We start from the raw sequence: 20,490 nt of genomic DNA, 5'->3' as shown, positions 1-20,490 counted from the left end.
CTTGGCCCAACAACATCATAAGGCCCATCGTAGAAAGAAAAGATTTTTTTATTAAAAAGAAAAAATATGTATAATTAATAAAAATTTGAGGGGGCATTCCGAGAATCGAACTCGGGACCTCTCGCACCCAAAGCGAGAATCATACCACTAGACCAAATGCCCTGTTTGGTACGCGGTTAATGTATTTCATCATAAAGTAAGGGACATGGTCGATTTTTACTTTCCATTAGTCCCGTAACATGCTTGATTTACAGCGTAGCGCAATGTTGGTGTCCTCGAAAAAGGAAAACACAGTTGGCAAGCTCATCTTCGAATGCAAAGCTTGCATACACATGTTCATGCATGTTCTTTTTCCCTTTCTTACAAGGGGAGCCATAAGTAAAACCGAGCATGCCGGTCAACCGATAGATTTTGATTTGCAAGTCACTGGAACTTTGATATTATCATATAATGGTTAAAAAGGGAACATCACTACAAAGAAATAGTCCCTCACTGCTAGAAGACCGAGGTCGAACATGCACCATCAACAATGGCTGAAAAATCTAGCGAAAAAGATGCCACTAGATGACATGATCGCAACCATGGACCCATTAGTCAAGAAGAATCACCGCTCTGATGCACGAGTTTCTGCCTTCTCACCGGGCAAAGAGGGAGGAATGAACCACACGGTTCATGATTTCTACATCCTGGACTTTTCATTTTCCAGCAGTTTCAACTCCTCCCGCCAACCTTCAAGCTTCGACAATTTATCCATCTGTTCGGGTTTCGCTTCTTGTGGCGAAGTTTTCTGCAGCTGAGCTTCTGCTAGGCGTATCTGCAATATTCAAACAACAGTTGGCCTTCAGCAATCAAATCAGATTTGCGATATCTATACACAAGCTCTTGTGTTGTTGCAAAAGCCTTGCAAAACAATTAAACAGAGAAAGAACAATGGCTAGCCTACTATATCTCATGTCTCATGAATAGATTTCCATTTTTCTCAGAGCTTTCCTAAGCAAACTCTAGTTATATAAATGGTAGTGTTATTTTTTTCGATCCCACAATTTACTAAAATCCTTAAAATTGGAACCTACTAGACTTAACACTGATAAATTCGTGTCTTTGGAAGATATCAGTGGCTTCATTCATAAATGGAAAAAGCACCCTCTTTAAGATCGTACTCTGTTGAAAGATCCACAATATTGAAGCGACAGCTACTACTTTTTCTCGTAGAATTGATGACTGATGTTATATTCTTTCTATAACCAGAGCAAATAAGTGATGAGTAGCATATTCTTTCCAAGCACGTGCAGAATTTCCATGGATTTATTTCACTGCCAGATATATGCTCAAGAATGAAAAGATGGATTATAGCAGCCATCGCTATGATACACAAACCGTTATTATGTTCATCTTTAAAATGCCAAAATAGAAGCATGAAGGAATAACCATACCTTCTTTTTCAGCGCTCGGATTTTCTTATCAATGTCTTGACCTGGACCTCCAGCATTTGCACCCTCAGTTGAGTCCGAGGGAGGGATGCTCTCAGCAGGATTTGCAGAAACAGCCATCTCACTGACCTGAGAAGCCAATGATTCGACAGCTTTCTCTTCCTCAACCTTCAGATCCTCATCTTCCACTGATTCCGAGCTCTTATCCTTCTCAAGAGCAGCCTATAGCATAGATCCTGTTAATGTTGCTTACTGCAAACAGACTGTATCATGTCTACCTGTTCATTGCATCAGCCATATGCAGGAGAGCAAACCCAAAATACCAATGAACTCAAGCCTAAGAACATCGCTCACGATAGAACCCAGATAAACTCAACTTAACCTCTGCTGGGACATCACAACTGGACTAGCCAGTCTGTCTTTTGAAGAACTTTGATAAGAAAGAAGATCAAAACTCATTGAACCTATCAAGTCAATTACCTGTAACCTCTTCTCCTTCTTCCTAGCATTTCTCTTAGCAGACTTAGTTTTAGGTTTTACATACGGCTCCGGATCATAACCAGGAGGACCCTCCTGTGCAGCCATCTCCTTCTTCCACTGCAAAACAACAAGAAGAATTTCTCACGGAAAGCCCTTCTGCATAAGAACTCGATTTTGCTAATAATCTGCCGGGACAGCCCGGGAGCTGTTATGTCACAAACTTCCGTCACATGGGCAAACAAATGAACCTATTGGTAAAATCATTTACAAACACTCACATTCTCGAAAACTATGCTCTGTTAGGTCATAGGAAACCATTACTCTGTTCTTGAAAACAGAAGGAAGTTGTAAAATTGTAAAAATTTCAGCTTCATCGATCCTTTCTCTCTAACTTCATCTCCTAATCTCAACAGGCCCCGCGAATCACAGAAAGGCATCAAATTTCTCATCCATACACACTGAGGAGTAGCAAAAGCTCCATACTTTGGCGTGAGCTTGCACGAAAATGGTGAAATTAGCAGCCAATCAAATCATATGGGAGAAGCAGAGACAGGGATCACGGTGTGGTGGTGGGGACATACCAGGGCACCTCTGGACTGGTAGATGGCTACTTCTTCTTGGGGGACATAACCGGCCCGGATCCGGATGGCCTTGCGGAGGGTTCCGTCGGGCCGCCGTGTCGGGGCCAGGATCCTCTCCCCCTCCTTTAGGGTTTTGTGGAGCCTTCCATCTGCTTCGATGGCTCCTCCCCTCTGCTGGTACTGCCCATCACTCGCTCAAATCCGCCGCTTCTTCCGCGCGTAATTAGCAACTAGGCGAGATTACACTTTACAGACTGAAACATCAGTCGGAATTATTTGAAGAATTTCGTGCAAACAATTTCTAGAGGGAAAATCATTAGAACTTTTTTCGCACTTTAATTTACTCTCCTCCTTTTTTTTTTTTAGAAAAACTATCAAAATGGTCCCTAAATTTCAGGAAGCCACTAGTTTGCTGCAAAAGATTTTTACCGTCAAAATCATCCCCAAACATCAATTTCAGGTCAAAATAATCCAACGTTAAATCGGAGTAATGATGTTAGAAAAATTCATACTAAATAAGCATAATCAAAACGACATCATATTTTGTACCTTTAAAAAAAAAAGTAGAGCATAAAGGCAGCCCAACGACCTCCTCAACGGTGAGGTCGTTAGAGGCCCACTAAAACTCCTCATCAACCAACAAGGTCACAAAAGACCTGAGGGGAGACCTGGGGAGTCTCCCCCTGGCAACCTCCCCCACTTGTGATAATACTAAAAGACCTGAAGTCTTCGATGGCCTTATTGGTTGAGGAGGTTGTCAATGCGAAGTCCCAACCCGAGCTTCCCTTTTCTCTCTCTCTTTGGGGAGCTTTGGTGGGCTTTAACGGGCTTATTAGTTGAGGGGGTTGTCGGTGAAGAGCCCCCACCTGAGCCTCAACTCCCCCCCCCCCCCCCAAACAACGGGCATGGTCACTGACAAAGAGTTATCATTCGAGCATTCCCTGCGTTCTTTTTTTTTTTCCTTCTAATTTTTCCAAGGAGGCAAAACCACATTACTTCAATGTTACTTATTTTTTTATTAACTTTCAGACGTTGTGAGTTTACGTAGACATGCACATCGGACTATTTTGACGGAGAAATTTGAAGTACATGGATGATTTTGATGGAAAAATTTTTGAGGACCAAACTGATAGTTTTCAAAAACTTCAGGGACCATTTTGATATCTACTTTTTTCTTTCCACTTGTGAACCTCTTACCTCTTACCCATAAGAGGTAAGAGGTCCATTCCTTGCATGGCCCAATCCAATAATCTACAGTCTATCGCTGGTTCAATGAAGACCAGCCAGTTTAGGTCGGTAATCCTCCATCTTTGCCACGCAGTCCTTTGCCACCAGTTTGATCGGAGATGTACCTGGTTTTCGATTATTGGTCTCTAGCGAAGACCGGCCACCTTAGCCCAAGATCGGGTGCTCCTTAGCAACGCATGACTGGCGGCCAAAACTGTACGGTCCACTATCAAGCTCAATGTATGTCAAAGCTGACTGGTCTTTCATAGACCGCTCTCTGCAACACACAGGTGAGGTCGATTGTGAAACTAGATCGTACAATGAAAACGAGCAGTAAATGAATGACAAACCCGTCTGGTTTTGATTGCCACTAGCAATCGAATGCAGCTCTCTCTTCGATCAAACTCAATAAGATCATTAAGCGCAACCAATCGTCGACTATACCATCAATGATAGATGTTTGATCAACTATTAGCTTGCACCACAACTCGATCAACCAAGTTGAATGATCAGACATAAGGTGGATCTGCCTTTCAGAGAACTGGTTGATTCTTCGCAAATCGAGCAAGAAGATAAAAATGCTTTCTTTTGGGTGATCAGAAGATAAAAAGTACTAGCCACCTTCTCATGGCACATGTCCCTAACCATGGAAGAAGCACCCCTACTTGTCCTAAGACTGGGCAGACCAAATCAAAAGGTTCCGACTAGTTGGACTAGACCAATTGAAAAGTTCCAACCAGTTGGACTAGACCAATTGAAAAAGTTCCAACCAGTTGGACCGTTCCTCCAGAGAGGGTAGCCCTGTTGAAAGTTTGGTTTGCACCGCAGTTACCGAGTTCAGTCCCATGGCAATTTGCAGGTTAGCAAGATCAGTATAAAACTAACTGTACCTTTCATTGGAGTCACGCAGTCGGATAGGACAAGATTTATCTCTGATGCAAAGAGGATTGGCTAGGCTGGCTAACAATGGCCTCTTAACTTACTTTAGCAGGCATTTTCTTGATGATGCGTGTTAAGAGACTCCTTGAGTACTTCTAACTTTGAGTAAGCAATTGCGAACACATACGAAGAAAAAGAGGGTTAAACAAGTTTCGAGCCCGGGTTAAACTAGTCCCAAGCCCGCGCAGAGGCAAGAGAAGGTTAAGCAAGCTCTAAGCCACATCGTTCAGCAGGAGATGATATAAATGGGCCAATGTAGCTAACTACAACATAGATCCTAATAAGTTTCCACAAAATGGCCGGCATACAATGAGATTATCTCAGCCAAGACACACGTAAAGTGATATAAAAAATGAACAGATACAAAATTCAACTTGAAATACCTAATGTAGATATCTTATTCAAACAAATATCAGAAAATGCTTCGAGAATTGTTAGTCCCTCCTTAATCTTCTCAAAGAAATGCAGGTATAGAGAAAGAACAAATGTGAGCATGTACATCCATAGAACACCTAAATATGTTCGTGTTAGGGATCCTAAACCTTACCTGAAACAATGTCATTGGTCAAGCAGCTCTTCATCTGTCCTGGAATCAAGCTGCCCCAGTGCCATTAAACATTCAAACCATGCCATCTGATAAGAGTAAGCACTACAACCAAATGCAACCCTTCAACCCATCTAAGCACATGTTCCCACAACTATGCCACGGATATTAATTCAGCAAACCATGGTTAATCATATGAAGAGGATACGAATTTTTCAGCTCGGACAATATTAAATCAGATTAAATTCAAGAAACGCAAGTGCTTCGGCACTTCAAAACTAGTTGCTCCTAGAGATCCTTGAAAAGAAGACATCTCACTTCACAAGAACGAATATAATGATCAGCACAAGCTTTCGACCCGTGCAACCGCATGAAGCTTTGGCGACTCTTCCGTCCATGGGCAAAACACACAAGCATGCTAGGCACAAAAAATTCTGACCGATTGTCCCAAAAGACATAAAGGGCAGCCCCAATTGCATCAACGTGACGGAGAAGAAATACCATCTTTGATCACTGCCAATTGCCCGCAATCGTCAATTGTCAATACACGAAAAATAATCAATAAAGCTAAAATCAGCATCGGCGACAAGAATACAACCTAAATATAAGCATCCGATAGATCGACAGCATGAACTATGAGAATAACGAAGTAGATTAAGAACACGGGGAAAGCATCACAATTCAATCCAGACATGTAAAATCAGAATGAGGCAATATATATTTTCAATCCCGCGGGATGTATTCGTCGAGACTATCTAATACGAGATCAGATTGCACAGATGATACAGGACGCGAGTCTACGGCCACAATGAGATTGCAACCCTAATCTCATGTCGTGCAATCGCAACTCGTACATATGCACAGAGTCTGTCAGCAAAAGTGAAAAAAGAGACAGACGAACGCTGTAGGCTTGATTATCGCGTCAAAATCAATCCGATTTCAATCAATTGGGTTGATTATTGCCGGCGGAATTCGAGCTAGAACCGTTCGAGCAAGATCCGCACGCATCTCCGCCGTGGCGATGGTGGTCGCCGTCGGGGCGGTCGTGGTGGTGATCGTCGCCTTCCTCGTCGCTGCTGTAATCCTCGTCGAAGGACTTCTGCTTGTGGAAGATGCAGCACTTCTTGGAGCTCTTCTTTTGCATGAACTCATTATCCACAGTGCCTTCCTTCCATGTCACCGACTTCTTCTTCCGGTTCAGCTTCAGGACCAGGGTCGTGTTCTGAGAGGACGACGATGATGCCGTGTTCTCGACCGTCACCGTCATCGTCGCGGTGGCGGATGGGGCGGGGGCGGGGGCGGCCGTCGTACGCATCGGCCGCGCCATTCTCTCCCTCTCCCTCTCTCTCTCTCTCTCTCCTCCCTCCCTCTTTCCCCTCTCTCTCCGTCAACCAGTCGAGTCCTTGGGCTTTCCTGTTCTTGCCGGTAATCAACTTTTGCTTATATGGAAATTCCCGGAACAGAGAAATGGGCCCAAAAGTTGGGCCTTCCGAGTCCCACAACCGGTTATGACATTGGGCTTAATAGACGGCCCAAAATAAAGGGCCGGGCTTGGTGAGACTCTGAAGATTTGCACCCACTCCTCTCGGGTAAAGCTCCAAATGTGGAATATTATACTTGTTACCCCAAAAATTCTCTTGTTTAACCAACTCATAGCCAGAGTTTTGGGCAGTACAATGTTCATTCCATTTGAAATCTTGACTTAAGCTTGATAGAAATCCCAACGAGATTTTAACCCAAGGAATATTATAGACGGATTAAGAGTATACATGGCGTACCTGAATGCCCTGTCGGGTAATCAAATTTGATGTAGAATCACAGATTGAGACTTATTTGGGACCACGATTAATTGATCGATTAATTAATGCGATAACAAAAATGATAAAGGTATGAGAGAGGCCATTATGAGTCCACTAAAGTAAGAGGCCCATATTGTTGCCTATCCACTAGTGGTGGCAAGTTGGGTCGGGCAACAATTAACGGACCATGCTAGCCCAATTTCTTAATTGTCTCGGGCCAGTCTAGCCCATTATGAGTCCACTAAAGTAAGAGGCCCATATTGTTAAGTTGGGTCAGCCAACAATTAACGGAACGGACTAGCCCAATTTCTTAATTGTGTCGGGCCAGACTGGCCCGTTAACTATGTTGGGCATGGAACCTTAGCCCCTCGACCTTAATTTAAATTGTCAAACCGTAAATGGTAAAGTACCGATATTGGGTGATCGTTCTGTGCACAAGTCAAACTTTCATAACATAACCCTCAAATTCGACTATGGTTTCAACGACCAAAATTGAGTTGACGGGTCCTCCACCAGCCTAAATTGAGGCCGGGCCTTGCCTGGGGCAAAGAGGTGAAGGGGTGTAGTATGCCTAAAGTGAGGTCGGTCTTTCAATAGGCCAGAGAAGTTGGGGGCTAGGCCCTCCAAGGGCCCGCCGTGGGATTGGGCCTCAAGTAGGCTCAAGAAGGGGTGGGTTAGGCCCTCATACAACTGTCTAGGGATCCTAAGTGAGATTGGGCTTTATGTAGGCCCAATCCAATTTCCGGCCCATCAAAGGCCCAACCCCAACTTTTCAGGCCCATGGAAGGCCCGACCTCACGTTAGCTAAGGATGCCCCGTTATACCTCTTGTGCCCATGAAGGCCCATTCATCCACTTCGACCCGTGTTATACGTCTTAAGCCCTCTCGTGGGATCTTTCTGTCCACACATACACACACATACAAAATGCTGGATTTTTATCACAATTTACACTTGTGAGTTTTCTGTGTGTGAACGCGAGCGATGCAAGGACAAGGACTTTGTGACCAACTTGACCGTAGTTAAAATCGTAAAACTATAGACAGTAGAGTACCAATCTTGGATGATCAGTCGGTGAACACGCCAAACTTCCATAGCGGGACCCCGATTTTGACTTCGGTTTCAACAACCAATGTCAAGTTGACAGGCCCTCCACGAGCCTAAACTGAGGTTGAGCCTTACATGGGCGCAAGAAGTGCAGTAGGCCCTCCCTGGGCCTAAAGTGATATCGGGCTTTACATAGGCCGAAGAAATTTGGGTTGGGCCCACATTGGGTTATAGCCTTACATAGGCCCAAGAAGGTGTCTTTTGGGCCCATTGCCCAAAGTTAGATTAAGCCTCATATAAGCCCGATAAGGTACTATTTGGGCCCCACATGGTTCCCAAGTGCGATTGTCGTCTATCCAACATGCATGTAAGTGCAAGAGTTCATTTCAAATTTGTTAGAAAACCATTAAAATCTTGATTACATTATGAGTTCATACCAATTACCATTAAAGACTCAATTAGCTTTTATAATTAGACGATCATATGATCTATGTTTGATGGAATTCCTAATTTTCAATTGCTCAACTCAATAGTTTTCCTCTCTAGTTATTTTTCTTAATTACCTTTTTTTTAAGGAGATAATTTATGCGCAAGATTTGTGCTGCTCGAGTACGTTATACTCGTCACTCCCTGCTCGATTACGGGTTGACAACTAGTGGTATAAAATACCCCCATAAAACAATGGCGTAGAATTACAAAAAAAGAAATACGGGGGATACAAATAGCATTAGGTGAACTACAGGGCTAAAAACCGAAATAAATGAGAAAATTAGGGGTCGACGTATAATTTCACCAACATGTTTACAGCTCAAAGTCGCCATTTTTCTCCCACTCTCCCCTGTTCCGTGCTGAACTCAACGTTTCAGGCCATGGAACCTGAGACGAAGCGGGAACAGCCGATCGCTGTGTTCATGGCTTTCGGAACTCAAGGCGACGCTTACCCTCTTGCCGTAAGCACCGAATCACCCGGCTGCTGCCGCCTCATCTTCCATTGACTATTGAGTGAAAAGTTCGAATTTTTGCTGGTAAATTTTTCGGTTCTTGTTCAGCTCAATTGCTGATTTTGGATTCTTCCTGCTATCGACAGGCTATTGCTGCCGCTTTCGCGGCTGAAGTGATGCACTACCGCGTGTTCTGTATCACTCACTCAGCACACCAGGTTCGATGTCTCATCTCCTTCATTTTGTCGACAATGCTAATGATACATACTTATTGATGTTTTGTTTTTGTTATGTTTCTTAGAATCTGAGCGCCCATTTGGCCAAAGAGCGTGTAACCTTTGTACCCGTGTCATCGCCACCCGTTCTTTCCTTCCATGAAGAAGACCAGAATGCAGGTGTTGATTACTGCTTGTTTCGGTTTTTGTTATTATGTTTGATATGCCTGGTTGTGCATAAGCACGAGTAGGAATTCATTCCAAACATTCTGAACTTATGCAAAGTTTTGTTATTGATCTAATGGAATGGTAGCGCCATCTGTTTCTATGCTGAAGAAGAAAACTATCACCATCGACCATAGACGACAATGCGTTTCTGCAGTTGAGAGGATCTTTGGATTCGATGAAGTTTTGAGCGGTGATTTCATCTTGATTAACTTCTTTGCATTGGTATCTCCCTTTCCCTTTGAAACTTACTTTAAATTTGTAAATATAGGTTAGCCAATTTGAATTAGTTCAGATTAATAAGGTGATAGCCATTTGAAACATAAGTTCACATGTTTAAAAGAATTAGCAACCTTTTATGATTAACAGTGTAATTAGAGATTGTTGCTTCCTGCAGGAAAAGTACTAAACAAATGAATTGTCTTGACTTTTACTTCCTGGCTTTTGGAGGTCTAATTTTCTTGCCAGTAATAAATGATGCTAAGTGAATGATGTGTGAAAAGATAACTTGGCATGATTTCAGGAGGGATGGAGCCTTGCGGAACTTTTTCAGGTTCGATGCATAGTTGCTGCTCCCTATGTTGTTCCATATAGGTAAAGAAATATATATTTGCTTATCCTTCTTTGCTATTTCTCTTCTGATATTTCTTCCCTTTGTTCTGCTGCCTGTAAATTTAATTGAGAGTATACCCAAAAAAAAAAGGAAAGAGTTATTGTTTTCGAAATGACTTATCTTTATGGCTGTTGCAACTGTTTGTTGGATTATTCCTTCTTATTCTACAAGTAACAATGATGATCCTCTTTCTTACCAGGAATAGAAAATTGATCAATTATGACAATATCTATACCTCTACCTGGGTTCACACTATCTACTGTTTATAACATCAAGAACTAATTAGTCTGAAGACATTAGGGTGACATTACATTTTTCGTACACTGCTTTTGGATCACATTGTTGGTCACATAAATCAATCATATGGCATATCTTTCTATAAGCATAGATCTTTATAGATGTGCTGTACATGCATATGTGTAGCAGCAGCATATCAAATGTGATATTTTCTGAAAAAAGAAGAGGCTGCAACCGGCAACCTTTCTATTTGATTTTCCAGTTTCTGAAATTTAGTTTCATTTCTCTCTGAATTCCAAGAGCTTTTATATCCTCAATTATGGACATGCTATAAATACTTTTTCTTATGCTTGTTGTAGTGCTCCGGCATCATTTGAGAGTCACTTCCAGAAAGAATTTCCCCATTTGTATGATTACCTCCTAGAAGCTCCCACTGATAAGGTATCTCTTTTCCTGCTGAGAACATGATTCTGATCTCTAAAATAATTTATTGTGGCATTACAGGCTGATAATAAGTTAATACGTCACTTTTTATGATCTTACAGGTCTGCTGGAAAGATGTAATGCATTGGATGTGGCCCCTTTTTACTGAAAGTTGGGGATCATGGAGAAGCGAAGCTTTAAGTTTGAGTCCTATTCCATTCACGGTCAGTGTTTTTTTGGGTTACTGTCTCCGTAATAGTTTTGCCATGCACATTGTCATGTCCACCTAGTGATCAAGTCCTTAATCCGCATATGTTTGCTTCAAATAAATAGCAAAATCATTACATCGGAATTAATGGATGGAACCATGATTTCCTATTGGTAGGGTTTGGGAGGATGGAAATGTGGAGTCGGTAAATTTTAGGAGGGGTAAACTTCAGAAGATTTCCTAAAATTTAGAAGGTCAGAGTTTACATGAGAAAGATTGGGAATACATCCTTCTGTTCAATCTCTTTCTATCTTGAAAGATCATCTATGTACATCGTCCTGTCTCCACAATTACTCTGTACTTTCTATCTGTTGCAGGATCCTGTAACAGGCCTTCCCACATGGCATGAGAGGGCACCATCTCCTATTGTTATGTGAGTCTCTTGCTTTTGTATAATGGCTATATGAGGCTGCTTCTTTGTTGTTTATCTAATGTTGTGTTTGTTAAAAGAAATTTTCCTGAGGCACTTCACACTGCTCATTTTGACAGGTATGGATTTAGTGAAGAAGTTGTCGAATGTCCTGGTATTACATATTCTGAAAGTTTCTATTTTATATTTCATCTGTGAAGACGTGTGACAATATAAAAGGATGAAGTTTGGCTGCTGTTGTACTGGATGAGTGCGATAAGAGCTCAGGCTCCTTGGACTAGGGAATAGCACACTGAACTGCAATTATTTATGGTTGCTGGTGAATTTTCTTACAAAAGCTGTATTTCCTTCTTTACAGCTTTGTTTCATTATTCAGTGTATGTCTTAAGCTCCAGTTGAGTGCATATCATTTTTTTGGTGCCATGTCAGGTTCTGGGTTATACACATATTCATAGGGTGTTTGCATATAGTGAACACTTGCTTGAGATTAAAGAAAGCATCTTTTTGGTTTTTGCATCATAAAAGAATTGAGTCTGTTCAATTGAACAAATGCTTGATGAACACATCATGCATGAAAACATGTCATTCCTATGATTTCTGAGTAAAATGGGTATCCACTTTCTCTTTCTAGATGTATCTCATTTATCCTTTTTATATTTGGTAATCCGCAGATTACTGGCCATCTAATATCCGAATTAGTGGATTTTGGTTTCTCCCTGATGAATGGCAGTTTTCATGTCAAAAGTGCTGTGAAGTTGCTGAACTTAACAAGTCTAAGGGCACAAAAACACAGGATTGTACTTGTTCTTCTCATGTTCAGTTGCAAGCTTTCGTAAATGGTGATGCACTGATGCGACCTGTATTTATTGGGCTGAGCTCCATAGGAAGGTAAGTGCTTGCTGGATTTGTTTTTGAGTATTTAGTTAATTTTATAATGAGTGCTTTACCATATACAGTGTAATTTCAATTGAAGATACATGGCTCCAATGAGCAACGCCATGAGATATATGGGACTGTAGCTACTTATTATGACCTTTTTCTTGTGGTTTATTTATCTTTGATACCTCTCTGATCAATTGTTATTGCTGTTCATAGGATGGGCTATCTCAAAAACCCTCGATCTTTCCTTATGGTCCTTCAAGCAGTCACTAGAATGACAGGTTGCAGATTTATTCTTTTCACTGCCAGCTATGAACCTTTGGATGCAGCAGTTCAAGCTATTGCTGCTGAAGAAGCTCCAAGCTTGAACCAGAGAAATTTTAGTGAAGCTGGGAGGCTCCTATTTGGTGGACGAGTCTTCTGCTTTTGCGGGTCAGTTTGTATTTCTATTTCACCCTGAATTATACACGTCCTTGAAAATTACAAAACTTGAGGACTGAAAATATTTTATAGTTGAAACAAGTGCCAGAAATTCAAGTATTCATATAATTTAGCAGATCTAACAGTTGCCTCTATGGAAATAAGCACACTGCTTACCCTACCACAACACGAACATACTAAACTTACTTTTGACGCACATGAATATACCAACATAATCTTGCATGCTGCAAGCTCAACTATGTTAACTCTATTATGCCGTATAATACGTTCTCCACTGATAAAATTCACGTAGCATGTTTTATGTGTATTGTATCTGAAGAATTGCTTTGGTTCTTGTTGAATTAAATTAGCTCCATCCCATATAAATGGCTGTTCCAACAGTGCGCTGCTGCAATACATCATGGAGGAAGGTGAGGTTTTCAACCTTGGGCAATCAGTATGTATCTTACTTGCTGAATATAATGTTACTGCCTTATTGCAAGTTGCAAAGACAGGTTCTAATTTATGATACCTTGTTCTCCTAAAACTTAGTGGATCGACTGCTGCTGCACTTCATGCTGGAATCCCCCAGGTTAGTCATGAAATTGATCTTTTAGATGGAAGCATTATTGCTTAGGTCTTATACATGAAAATTTGCTCTCATTTAGAGATTCTTCTTATCATGGTAAAAGAAAAGAAAAAAAAAAATCTTCTCATTTTTCTTTGGCTAATTATGTCTAATAAAACTTAGTATTTTTCATGTTAATTCCCGAGGGTTGGTTGAATGGTTAAAGGAGCATAATGAGATGTTGCAACCCTTCTATATTTCCCAACGCCCTCGATTAATATTGTGGCCACCCACTGAGGCCTGATCAAACTGGGTTCCTGAAATGTTGCTGAGCCATGTTATTGGCTTCATGAGGAGACACATTATCAAAAAATTATTTTTCCTTTTCATATGATTGGTAGAAATAAGTGTTATCCAAAGAAAGTTGAAAAATTAAGCTGATCAATTATTTGACGAAACAAGTAGATAAAATTACCACACCATTGAGAAACTAAATTTATGTTACATAATTCAACTGCTGAGTACTGGATCTAAGACAAGACACTTGGATTGACAGTTCCTTCGTGAATGTGAAGACTCGTGTTCATGTGCTGCATCACCTTAATTGAAGCCCTCATTGGCTTCCTTTGAGCTCTCATGCATTTTTCACTTCACTTACGCTTCTTGAAATATAATTGAAGGTCATTTGTCCATTTATGCTGGATCAATTCTACTGGGCTGAGAGGATGTTCTGGCTTGGAGTGGCTCCTGAAGCACTCAAAAGATGCCACTTGCTTCCCGATAACAGTGACGATGCATCTATTAAAGAGGCTGCTATTATGTTGTCGAAGTCCTTACAACATGCACTTGCCAATGAAGTCAAAGCACGTGCCTTAGAAATTTCTTCGAAAATCTCTCTCCAGGTAACGATAGTAAAGTCTTGATTCATATGTTATTATGATAGGGAAGTTGTGAAGCAATAAATCAAGCTGCAAAAAAAGCTAAAGCTGCTTAGTAATATCTAACATGAGGATAGATTAATAGCGAAATTCAGCCCTCAATATATGCGTTTTTCTTGTTTATAGTTCATGTCTCTGATATTGAAAAGTTCATTTTCTTGCTCTCTTGGATGTCGTGGTCGAGAATGATGCAACCCCAGCATAATATTAAGAAAGGCTCCCAAACTGAAATGCTTGAATTCTCTTAGGATGGAGTTGCAGAAGCTGTGAAGATTCTCAAGGAGGTGGTGAAAGAACCTTGATGCGATCGAAGTTGAACGAGAGAAAAATATCTACTTGGATGGAGTTAGATTTTTCCAGTTGCAACTTGCTGCTTCTTCTCAAGCAGGGTATTTAATTTCTTATCGATACATTTATTGCTCCCATGTATTCATGTCTTCTTTTGGAGAATGGATCCAATGTTCGCCCAAATCAGGGTTCTTCGGCACATGATCGAATTATGCTAAAATTTCATATATGGGCAAAACAAGTTCATACCCCCTTCTTTAGTGCTCTATTACTCTTGATTAGGTGAAATACTAAAACGGAAATCCCCCCACATTGGTCGAGCGATCGTAGGAGCAGATAAACGTCTAGCTTTGAGTTGGCATGTCATCGTTTAGTGCCGTGAGGCCCTCACCATCCCCCCGGGCTTTCAGAACTGCATTCCTGGGTTAGTATCGTATTCTCTCCTCAATTCTCAATGTAAGAAACTAAAGCGGGAACTGCAAAGACATGTCATGTGATAATGGCACACTCAGTTCTTTATGGTGCGTTTGGCTTCAGAATTAAAGTAATTTTGATTTTGATTGTGAAAAAAGATAAATAATTGTATAGTGTGTTGAGTTAAAGTTAAAGTTAAAATTTTTTATTTGAAAAATGTGTATTTTTATAGTATAATGTGTTGAGTTAAAGTTAAGAGTTAAAAACAAACATGCATTTATTGTTCTGTACTGTGTCCTCAACCATTTCTACTGTAAGTCGTCTGTCTGTTGTGTAGACCCATTCTTCTTAAATGCACGCGTTGAAACCCCAGCAAGTCCCAAACCCCAACATCCATTAAAGAGATCCTCTCTCTCCCCCTCTCGTTACTCAAAACTTGTCTCTTGCATCACCTTCCTCTCCCTCTCTCTCCTCTAGCAAAAATGTCCCAGGGAAGAGGCAGTGCAATGGCTGTGTCTCTGCTGCTCTGCTTGCTGGTGCTCCATTCTGATCCTGCTCATGCAGCGACTTACCCTGTGGGGGATGCCCGTGGCTGGAGTTTCGACTCGGCCGGCTGGTCTGGCGGGAAGCGCTTCAAAGCCGGCGATATTCTTGGTATGTCGACTCTTTTTCATGAAAGTTCAGTTGCGTCTTTTCTCTTTATTGTCTGTCTTGCGGTAACCTACAGTGGCATTGAAGATGACTTAGATGGCCAATTTAGGCTTCGCCAGGAGACCTGCGCTTAGCCAGTGGTCTTGTGGGGGTGCTCTTGGACCATAGTCCATTACGAGCCCTTGGACAAAAAATATCACAGTACTTGCATATTGGAGTACGGGTTTAAATACGTTCATCAAAGCTCAGAACTTCCTCCTCTTTCTATTCCAGTGTTTAATTACAACCCGACACGCCACAACGTAGTTGCCGTTCCCAAGGGATCTTATGACAGCTGCAAGACTCCTCGAGGCGCCAAAGTTTACCAAACGGGGAATGATAAGATCAAGCTCGTCAGAGGGCAGAACTACTTCATCTGTAATTTCCCGGGGCATTGCGAGTCTGGAATGAAGATCGCCATAACTGCTGCTTAATAGGCCGTACTCAGCTAGCCGGCTAGCTTTTTATGTATTGTTGGTCTCTCCATCGCGTGAAAGTTGTGATAGCTTCTAAGCAGTCACTCCGTATGCTACTCTCTTCTAGATGTCGTGATGAATAAATAAAGAGTGCCGTTCAGTGTCAAATGGCTTCTCTTATCACTTGGCGTTCGACAGATTCTGATGGATCCATGAAAGTCAAATGGCTTCTCTGCTGAATTTGGAAATTGGAATGAAAGACCAAACGCGATAAAAACTGACTTGCATTGAGCTTTCAAATATAAAGACTTTGTTTCGAATTAGTTCACTGTGCTACGGATCTTCCTAATCTGCCCCAGCGAGCCGGTGCGAGGCTCCCATCTTGACAATTGCTGCAGCGAAGTCGGATCTGAAAGTCGTGGAGTTCTTGATGTACTCCAACTCGACGCTGTCAGTCGAGCTAGTACTGTACCGGGCCTGGTCCATCACCATGAGCCCCTATTGCACAAGGTTCTTGAAGTAGATATTATCGAACAAGCTGGTGGTGACTGGATCTAGTGGTGCCAGGTTCATATTGGCCCCACTTGCCGAGCGCCTGAGCCTACGGGCACTTCCGAGCCGGAGTCGGCATCGATGTCGATTCCGTTGCTGTGGATTCTGTCGTGGTACGTGAAGCAGTGGGCTTGCCCAATCGTGTGGGCTCCTGCACAAATTGGAAGGATAGCTTTCATTGGTGAGGAATTTGGGCAGGGTCTGGACGAGCCCGTCTCCCAAACCCTGCTGAGGCCCAGTGTGGCTCAGTAGTATGAATACTTTTTCAATCATGAAAATTATTCAAAAATAAAATTCTAATTTTCATAAATTGTTTTTCTTTAGGTACTTAAAATATTCATATAATATTACACGAAAATTTAATATTAAATACAATTTTTTGTAAACCATTAACAAATTACAACATTTGATTAATATGATTTCCTTCATAAAAGTTGCACAGAAATGTTATTGTCCTTTCCAATTGTCTTTAAATAAAAGTAGTTAATAATATATCAAAATTTAAATTGTTTATTGAAAGGAAAAAAAAATTATGTTTTACATTTCACTATAAATTATATAGTATAATAACATATAATTACTCCACAATAATATTTATTATAGGGTTCCTAGTCCTTTTGTTCCTTGTAAATGTTGCAATGCGACAAGAGATTCTCAACGGAAAAGTAATTATCCTTTTTATAAGTAATAGCTACTTTAATTGAATTTGAATTATGAAAAGGTATTAAAATATGTTATTGGAATCTCCATATATAAGAATATCAAAAGTTTTATACCAATTTCTATAAGCTATAAATGCATGTCACTCCTTTTGTATTTTGCTAGAAATTGATGGGTTCTGCATTTTTATAAGTTAAGAATTTCCACTCATTTTACTTGAATCTTCTAAATGCCTACTACTAAAATAATAAAAATATTATAAATTGATAGGTTATATTTTTTAGCCATTCTTTTAAGCAAATTAATCTTTTCAATTCTCGTTTAATTCCTTTTTCATGGACTTTTTTTTCACATTTAATTAATGTAATTATTTTAATATAAATATGTTATTATTAATTGCATTTAAGGTAGATGCCATTTTATTTACTAAGAACTCCCCGTGGGAGATTAGATCCATCCTAATTGATACTAGTCATGTGTCTGCACGTTCCGCAGGTATCTGCGTTAATTTAATTTTTGGTAATACATAACCTTAATTCTATCATTAAGGTTCATTTTAACAAAGAGATACCTTAAATTGGAGTTTTAAATTTTCGACGATTCTTTTTAGTGGCTGAATATGATACCTTATGTGAATAGGAGCTATTTCTTAAATAAGTTACTGTATATATCTTTTTGTAAGTTATAATAAATTTTTTATATCTAGTATACTTTTTATATTATATTTAGCTTTAGAATATGTTAAACTCGTGAATATGAACTACTGGAAATTGGCATATATTGAACTCAACATGGTTAATGACATTAAAGAACAAATAAATGAATATTTTAATGGATACGATAACCACTATTATATAACTAAAAGAAGAGATTCAACGAGTCGTTATATATATATATATATATATAGATTGTTGGATACATGGAAATGAAGTAATATTAAGAGCAGTAGAACTACCTATTTAATTCTCATATCAAAAGCTCGAGTAGGAAAATAATTGAGAGAAGAAAGAACTTGCAGCAGTAAAATAGGATCATCAAAGATAAAGAATGGGAAAGATTCTTCCCATGAAGAGTTAAATTCTAAAACCTATCTATTCATTCATGATTGTTAAAGGCCACCGATCTTCCTAGATAATATATATTTAATTTTTTTAGCTTTTAAATGCCATTGAAGGAGAAATATGAAAGAATTGATTAATCACAGAGTGAGGAATTGCTCAAGAATTCTACATGGCATATTCTAGTTGCACAAACGAGGGACTCTCGTTGCAGGAGTCAGCTTTAATATATTATGTATAGATTAGTCGTCTTCTCTTTATGTTTGCAAATTCGCGATGTACTTGGGTTTCTTGTACCACAACCATCATGCTCATGACCTCTGTCAAGTTTGGCTTAGGTCAAATTTTGCATCCCTACATTTGTATGATGGTCGCCCTTGTAATGATGCCATTGCTACTAATGAATAAAATTGAACTTACTCATAAAAAAATGCATTTAAGGTATTAAAAATCCTTTTTGTCTCTATATAGTCAATTTGTTTTTTTTTTTGTTTTTTATTTTATCGTAGAACTAGTACAATGAGAAAATCTTACAAGGGCATAGGTAGTCTCACAGGAAGAATTGAACCTCCAACCTCTTGGTTGATAGGTATGAGTGTAGGTTACTGTGTTACACTCTCCTTTTTGGTTATAAGGGAAGCTCGTGGGTCTAATACAATAAAATATTAATCATAATAACTAATAAATGACACGAATAGTCCCACTGAGTATCGAATTTGGAACCTCTTGGTTACCCGGCGTGGGCATGCGCCACTATGCTGCACCCTCTTTTGTGCGCTACGCCTTCTTTCTCAGTCTCATTTATTATTTTGTTTCAGAAAGGTGCCTACTATAATGAAATAGAAATCCTAATATCTAATAAAGGGAAATGGATAGTTCTACTGAACATCGAACATGGAACATTTTGATTACTAGGTGATGATGTGCATCACTGTACTGCATTTTCTTTTAATTCTTTTTTTTTTTCGGTATGAACCATGATATTCAGAAGCCTAATTGAGCCTGACTAATTTAGTCGAGCCGGATTGGCTTACTAATGGGTAAAGCTCTCCTAGCGTGAATTCTCTCCATTTACAAGAACTTGAACCTGAAATCTTATTTAAGTGGAACAACGTGGATTAATTCTGATTTGATTTTTAATTAATATCATTTATTAAGTACATTTATTACTATTGATATATAGATTTCAAGGGAAAGTCTAGAAAGGGAAAAACTCGTGTCCCGCACCCCTTTCTAATGCATGCACAGAAACCCCAGCATGCAACAGCAAATCCCAAGCCCCAATAACACCTATATAAAGTGGCCCTCTCTCTTCCCCTCTCATTGCTCAGAGCTTCCCTCTTGCATCATCTTCCTCTCTCTATCCCCCCCTCCCCCCCCTCCTCCCTCTCTAGAGCAAATATGGCTCAGGGAAGAAGCAGTGCAATGCTTGTGACTCTGCTGCTCTGCCTGCTGGTGCTCCATTATTCTAATCTTGCTCATGCAGCAACTTACACAGTGGGAGATGCCCGAGGCTGGACTTTCGACCGGGACACCTGGTTCGCAGGGAAGCACTTCAAAGCCGGTGATATTCTTGGTATATTGCGTGGACTTCTTTCGCGCAGTTATATGCATTTTCTTTTCATTGGGCTTGTGGGGGTGCTCGTGGACCTTGACAGGTCCACTAATTAACGAGCCCTTCGACGAAAAATATCATGCTACTTGCATGTCAAAATAATACGGATTTCGTTTTTCATATGGGTATCTTATCGAAGCTCAGCAATGCTTCCTCTTTCTGGTCCAGTGTTCAAATACAACCCGGCAAACCACAACGTAGTTGTAGTTAACGAGGCAGGTTATGACAGATGCATGACTCCTCAAGGCGCCAAAGTCTACCAAACGGGGAATGATAAGATCAAGCTCGTCAGAGGGAAGAACTTCTTCATCTGTAATTCCAGGCGCATTGCGAGGGTGGCATGTAGATCGCTGTAACTGCAGCTTAATAAGTTGTATTCAGCTTGCCAGCTAGCTTTCTGTATATTGTTAGTCGCTCGATCGTGTGAAAGTAATTGTGATAGCTTCTTAATGGTAATTCCGTAACCTTTTCTGTATGTCTTCTTGGAAGTGAGATTTCAGTTTCTCTTCTAAATGTCGCGATGACTAGATAAAAGTGTTCGTTGTCAATCAATTGATCGCCTCTATGATCACTTTACGTTCGATGGATTCCAATGGATCCATGAAAATCTGCTTCTAAATTTTGAAGGTTTCAATGGCTTCTCTTCTACATTTAT

The 20,490-nt window shown here is 40.3% G+C and overlaps 5 protein-coding genes and 1 non-coding gene across 8 annotated transcripts; 3 read left to right on the top strand and 3 right to left on the bottom strand.

Annotated features, from left to right (window-relative positions):
* Positions 1-90: 90 nt before the first annotated feature.
* On the bottom strand, positions 91-162 carry TRNAP-UGG. The gene has a single exon. It is a non-coding gene; the product is annotated as a tRNA-Pro (tRNA).
* Positions 163-397: 235 nt separating this feature from the next.
* Positions 398-2,877, bottom strand: LOC116203282 (partner of Y14 and mago). The gene is given in 5 exon segments (XM_031534956.1): positions 398-814; positions 1,434-1,652; positions 1,911-2,027; positions 2,492-2,634; positions 2,637-2,877. Coding segments are annotated over 5 exon segments (657 nt in total). The 5' UTR covers positions 2,680-2,877; the 3' UTR covers positions 398-679.
* A 2,958-nt stretch (positions 2,878-5,835) lies between these two features.
* LOC116203283 (protein phosphatase 1 regulatory subunit INH3) lies at positions 5,836-6,624 on the bottom strand. The gene has a single exon (XM_031534957.1). It carries the CDS (start codon positions 6,526-6,528, stop codon positions 6,145-6,147), a length of 384 nt encoding a protein of 127 aa, XP_031390817.1. The 5' UTR covers positions 6,529-6,624; the 3' UTR covers positions 5,836-6,144.
* Positions 6,625-8,856: 2,232 nt separating this feature from the next.
* On the top strand, positions 8,857-14,854 carry LOC116204944 (sterol 3-beta-glucosyltransferase UGT80B1). Of its 2 annotated transcripts, XR_004156424.1 has the most exons (16): positions 8,857-8,995; positions 9,133-9,204; positions 9,288-9,381; positions 9,515-9,651; positions 9,950-10,020; positions 10,636-10,717; positions 10,822-10,923; positions 11,285-11,340; positions 11,457-11,491; positions 12,009-12,225; positions 12,433-12,648; positions 13,008-13,067; positions 13,189-13,228; positions 13,885-14,106; positions 14,391-14,531; positions 14,713-14,854. XR_004156424.1 is itself a non-coding variant. In XM_031537330.1 (15 exons), exons 1-15 carry the CDS (start codon positions 8,915-8,917, stop codon positions 14,442-14,444), a joined length of 1,539 nt encoding a protein of 512 aa, XP_031393190.1. In that variant the 5' UTR covers positions 8,857-8,914; the 3' UTR covers positions 14,445-14,682. The 2 variants fall into 2 exon arrangements, 1 of the variants encoding a protein (XP_031393190.1); XM_031537330.1 differs by lacking the exon at positions 14,713-14,854 and having other exon boundaries at positions 14,391-14,682.
* On the top strand, positions 14,716-16,130 carry LOC116204945 (basic blue protein-like). The gene is made up of 3 exons (XM_031537331.1): positions 14,716-14,854; positions 15,322-15,498; positions 15,769-16,130. Exons 1-3 carry the CDS (start codon positions 14,791-14,793, stop codon positions 15,966-15,968), a joined length of 441 nt encoding a protein of 146 aa, XP_031393191.1. The 5' UTR covers positions 14,716-14,790; the 3' UTR covers positions 15,969-16,130.
* A 3,419-nt stretch (positions 16,131-19,549) lies between these two features.
* LOC116203156 (basic blue protein-like) lies at positions 19,550-20,348 on the top strand. Of its 2 annotated transcripts, none has more exons than XM_031534819.1 (2): positions 19,550-19,796; positions 19,980-20,348. In XM_031534819.1, exons 1-2 carry the CDS (start codon positions 19,622-19,624, stop codon positions 20,189-20,191), a joined length of 387 nt encoding a protein of 128 aa, XP_031390679.1. In that variant the 5' UTR covers positions 19,550-19,621; the 3' UTR covers positions 20,192-20,348. The 2 variants fall into 2 exon arrangements, with proteins under 2 accessions (XP_031390679.1, XP_031390680.1); XM_031534820.1 differs by having other exon boundaries at positions 19,567-19,796; positions 20,004-20,348.
* The last annotated feature ends 142 nt before the right edge of the window (positions 20,349-20,490 follow it).

The sequence above is a fragment of the Punica granatum genome, chromosome 4 (assembly GCF_007655135.1).
Source record: "Punica granatum isolate Tunisia-2019 chromosome 4, ASM765513v2, whole genome shotgun sequence".
Taxonomy (NCBI): Eukaryota; Viridiplantae; Streptophyta; class Magnoliopsida; order Myrtales; family Lythraceae; genus Punica; species Punica granatum.
The sequence above is the reverse complement of the archived record's forward strand: the minus strand, read 5'-3'. Positions and strand labels throughout refer to the sequence as shown.

What these genes read in the sequence shown, in the direction of transcription:
- LOC116203283 (XM_031534957.1), bottom strand. Translation starts at nt 6,528, where the DNA reads ATGGCGCGGCCGATGCGTACGACGGCCGCCCCCGCCCCCGCCCCATCC.
- LOC116204944 (XM_031537330.1), top strand. Translation starts at nt 8,915, where the DNA reads ATGGAACCTGAGACGAAGCGGGAACAGCCGATCGCTGTGTTCATGGCT. An exon ending in GCACCATCTCCTATTGTTAT is followed by an intron (nt 11,341 to 11,456) that starts GTGAGTCTCTTG and finishes TCATTTTGACAG; the next exon opens with GTATGGATTTAGTGAAGAAG. An exon ending in TTCATGCTGGAATCCCCCAG is followed by an intron (nt 13,229 to 13,884) that starts GTTAGTCATGAA and finishes ATATAATTGAAG; the next exon opens with GTCATTTGTCCATTTATGCT.
- LOC116204945 (XM_031537331.1), top strand. Translation starts at nt 14,791, where the DNA reads ATGTCATCGTTTAGTGCCGTGAGGCCCTCACCATCCCCCCGGGCTTTC. An exon ending in TTTCAGAACTGCATTCCTGG is followed by an intron (nt 14,855 to 15,321) that starts GTTAGTATCGTA and finishes TCTCTCCTCTAG; the next exon opens with CAAAAATGTCCCAGGGAAGA. An exon ending in CAAAGCCGGCGATATTCTTG is followed by an intron (nt 15,499 to 15,768) that starts GTATGTCGACTC and finishes TTTCTATTCCAG; the next exon opens with TGTTTAATTACAACCCGACA.
- LOC116203156 (XM_031534819.1), top strand. Translation starts at nt 19,622, where the DNA reads ATGGCTCAGGGAAGAAGCAGTGCAATGCTTGTGACTCTGCTGCTCTGC. An exon ending in CAAAGCCGGTGATATTCTTG is followed by an intron (nt 19,797 to 19,979) that starts GTATATTGCGTG and finishes ATCGAAGCTCAG; the next exon opens with CAATGCTTCCTCTTTCTGGT.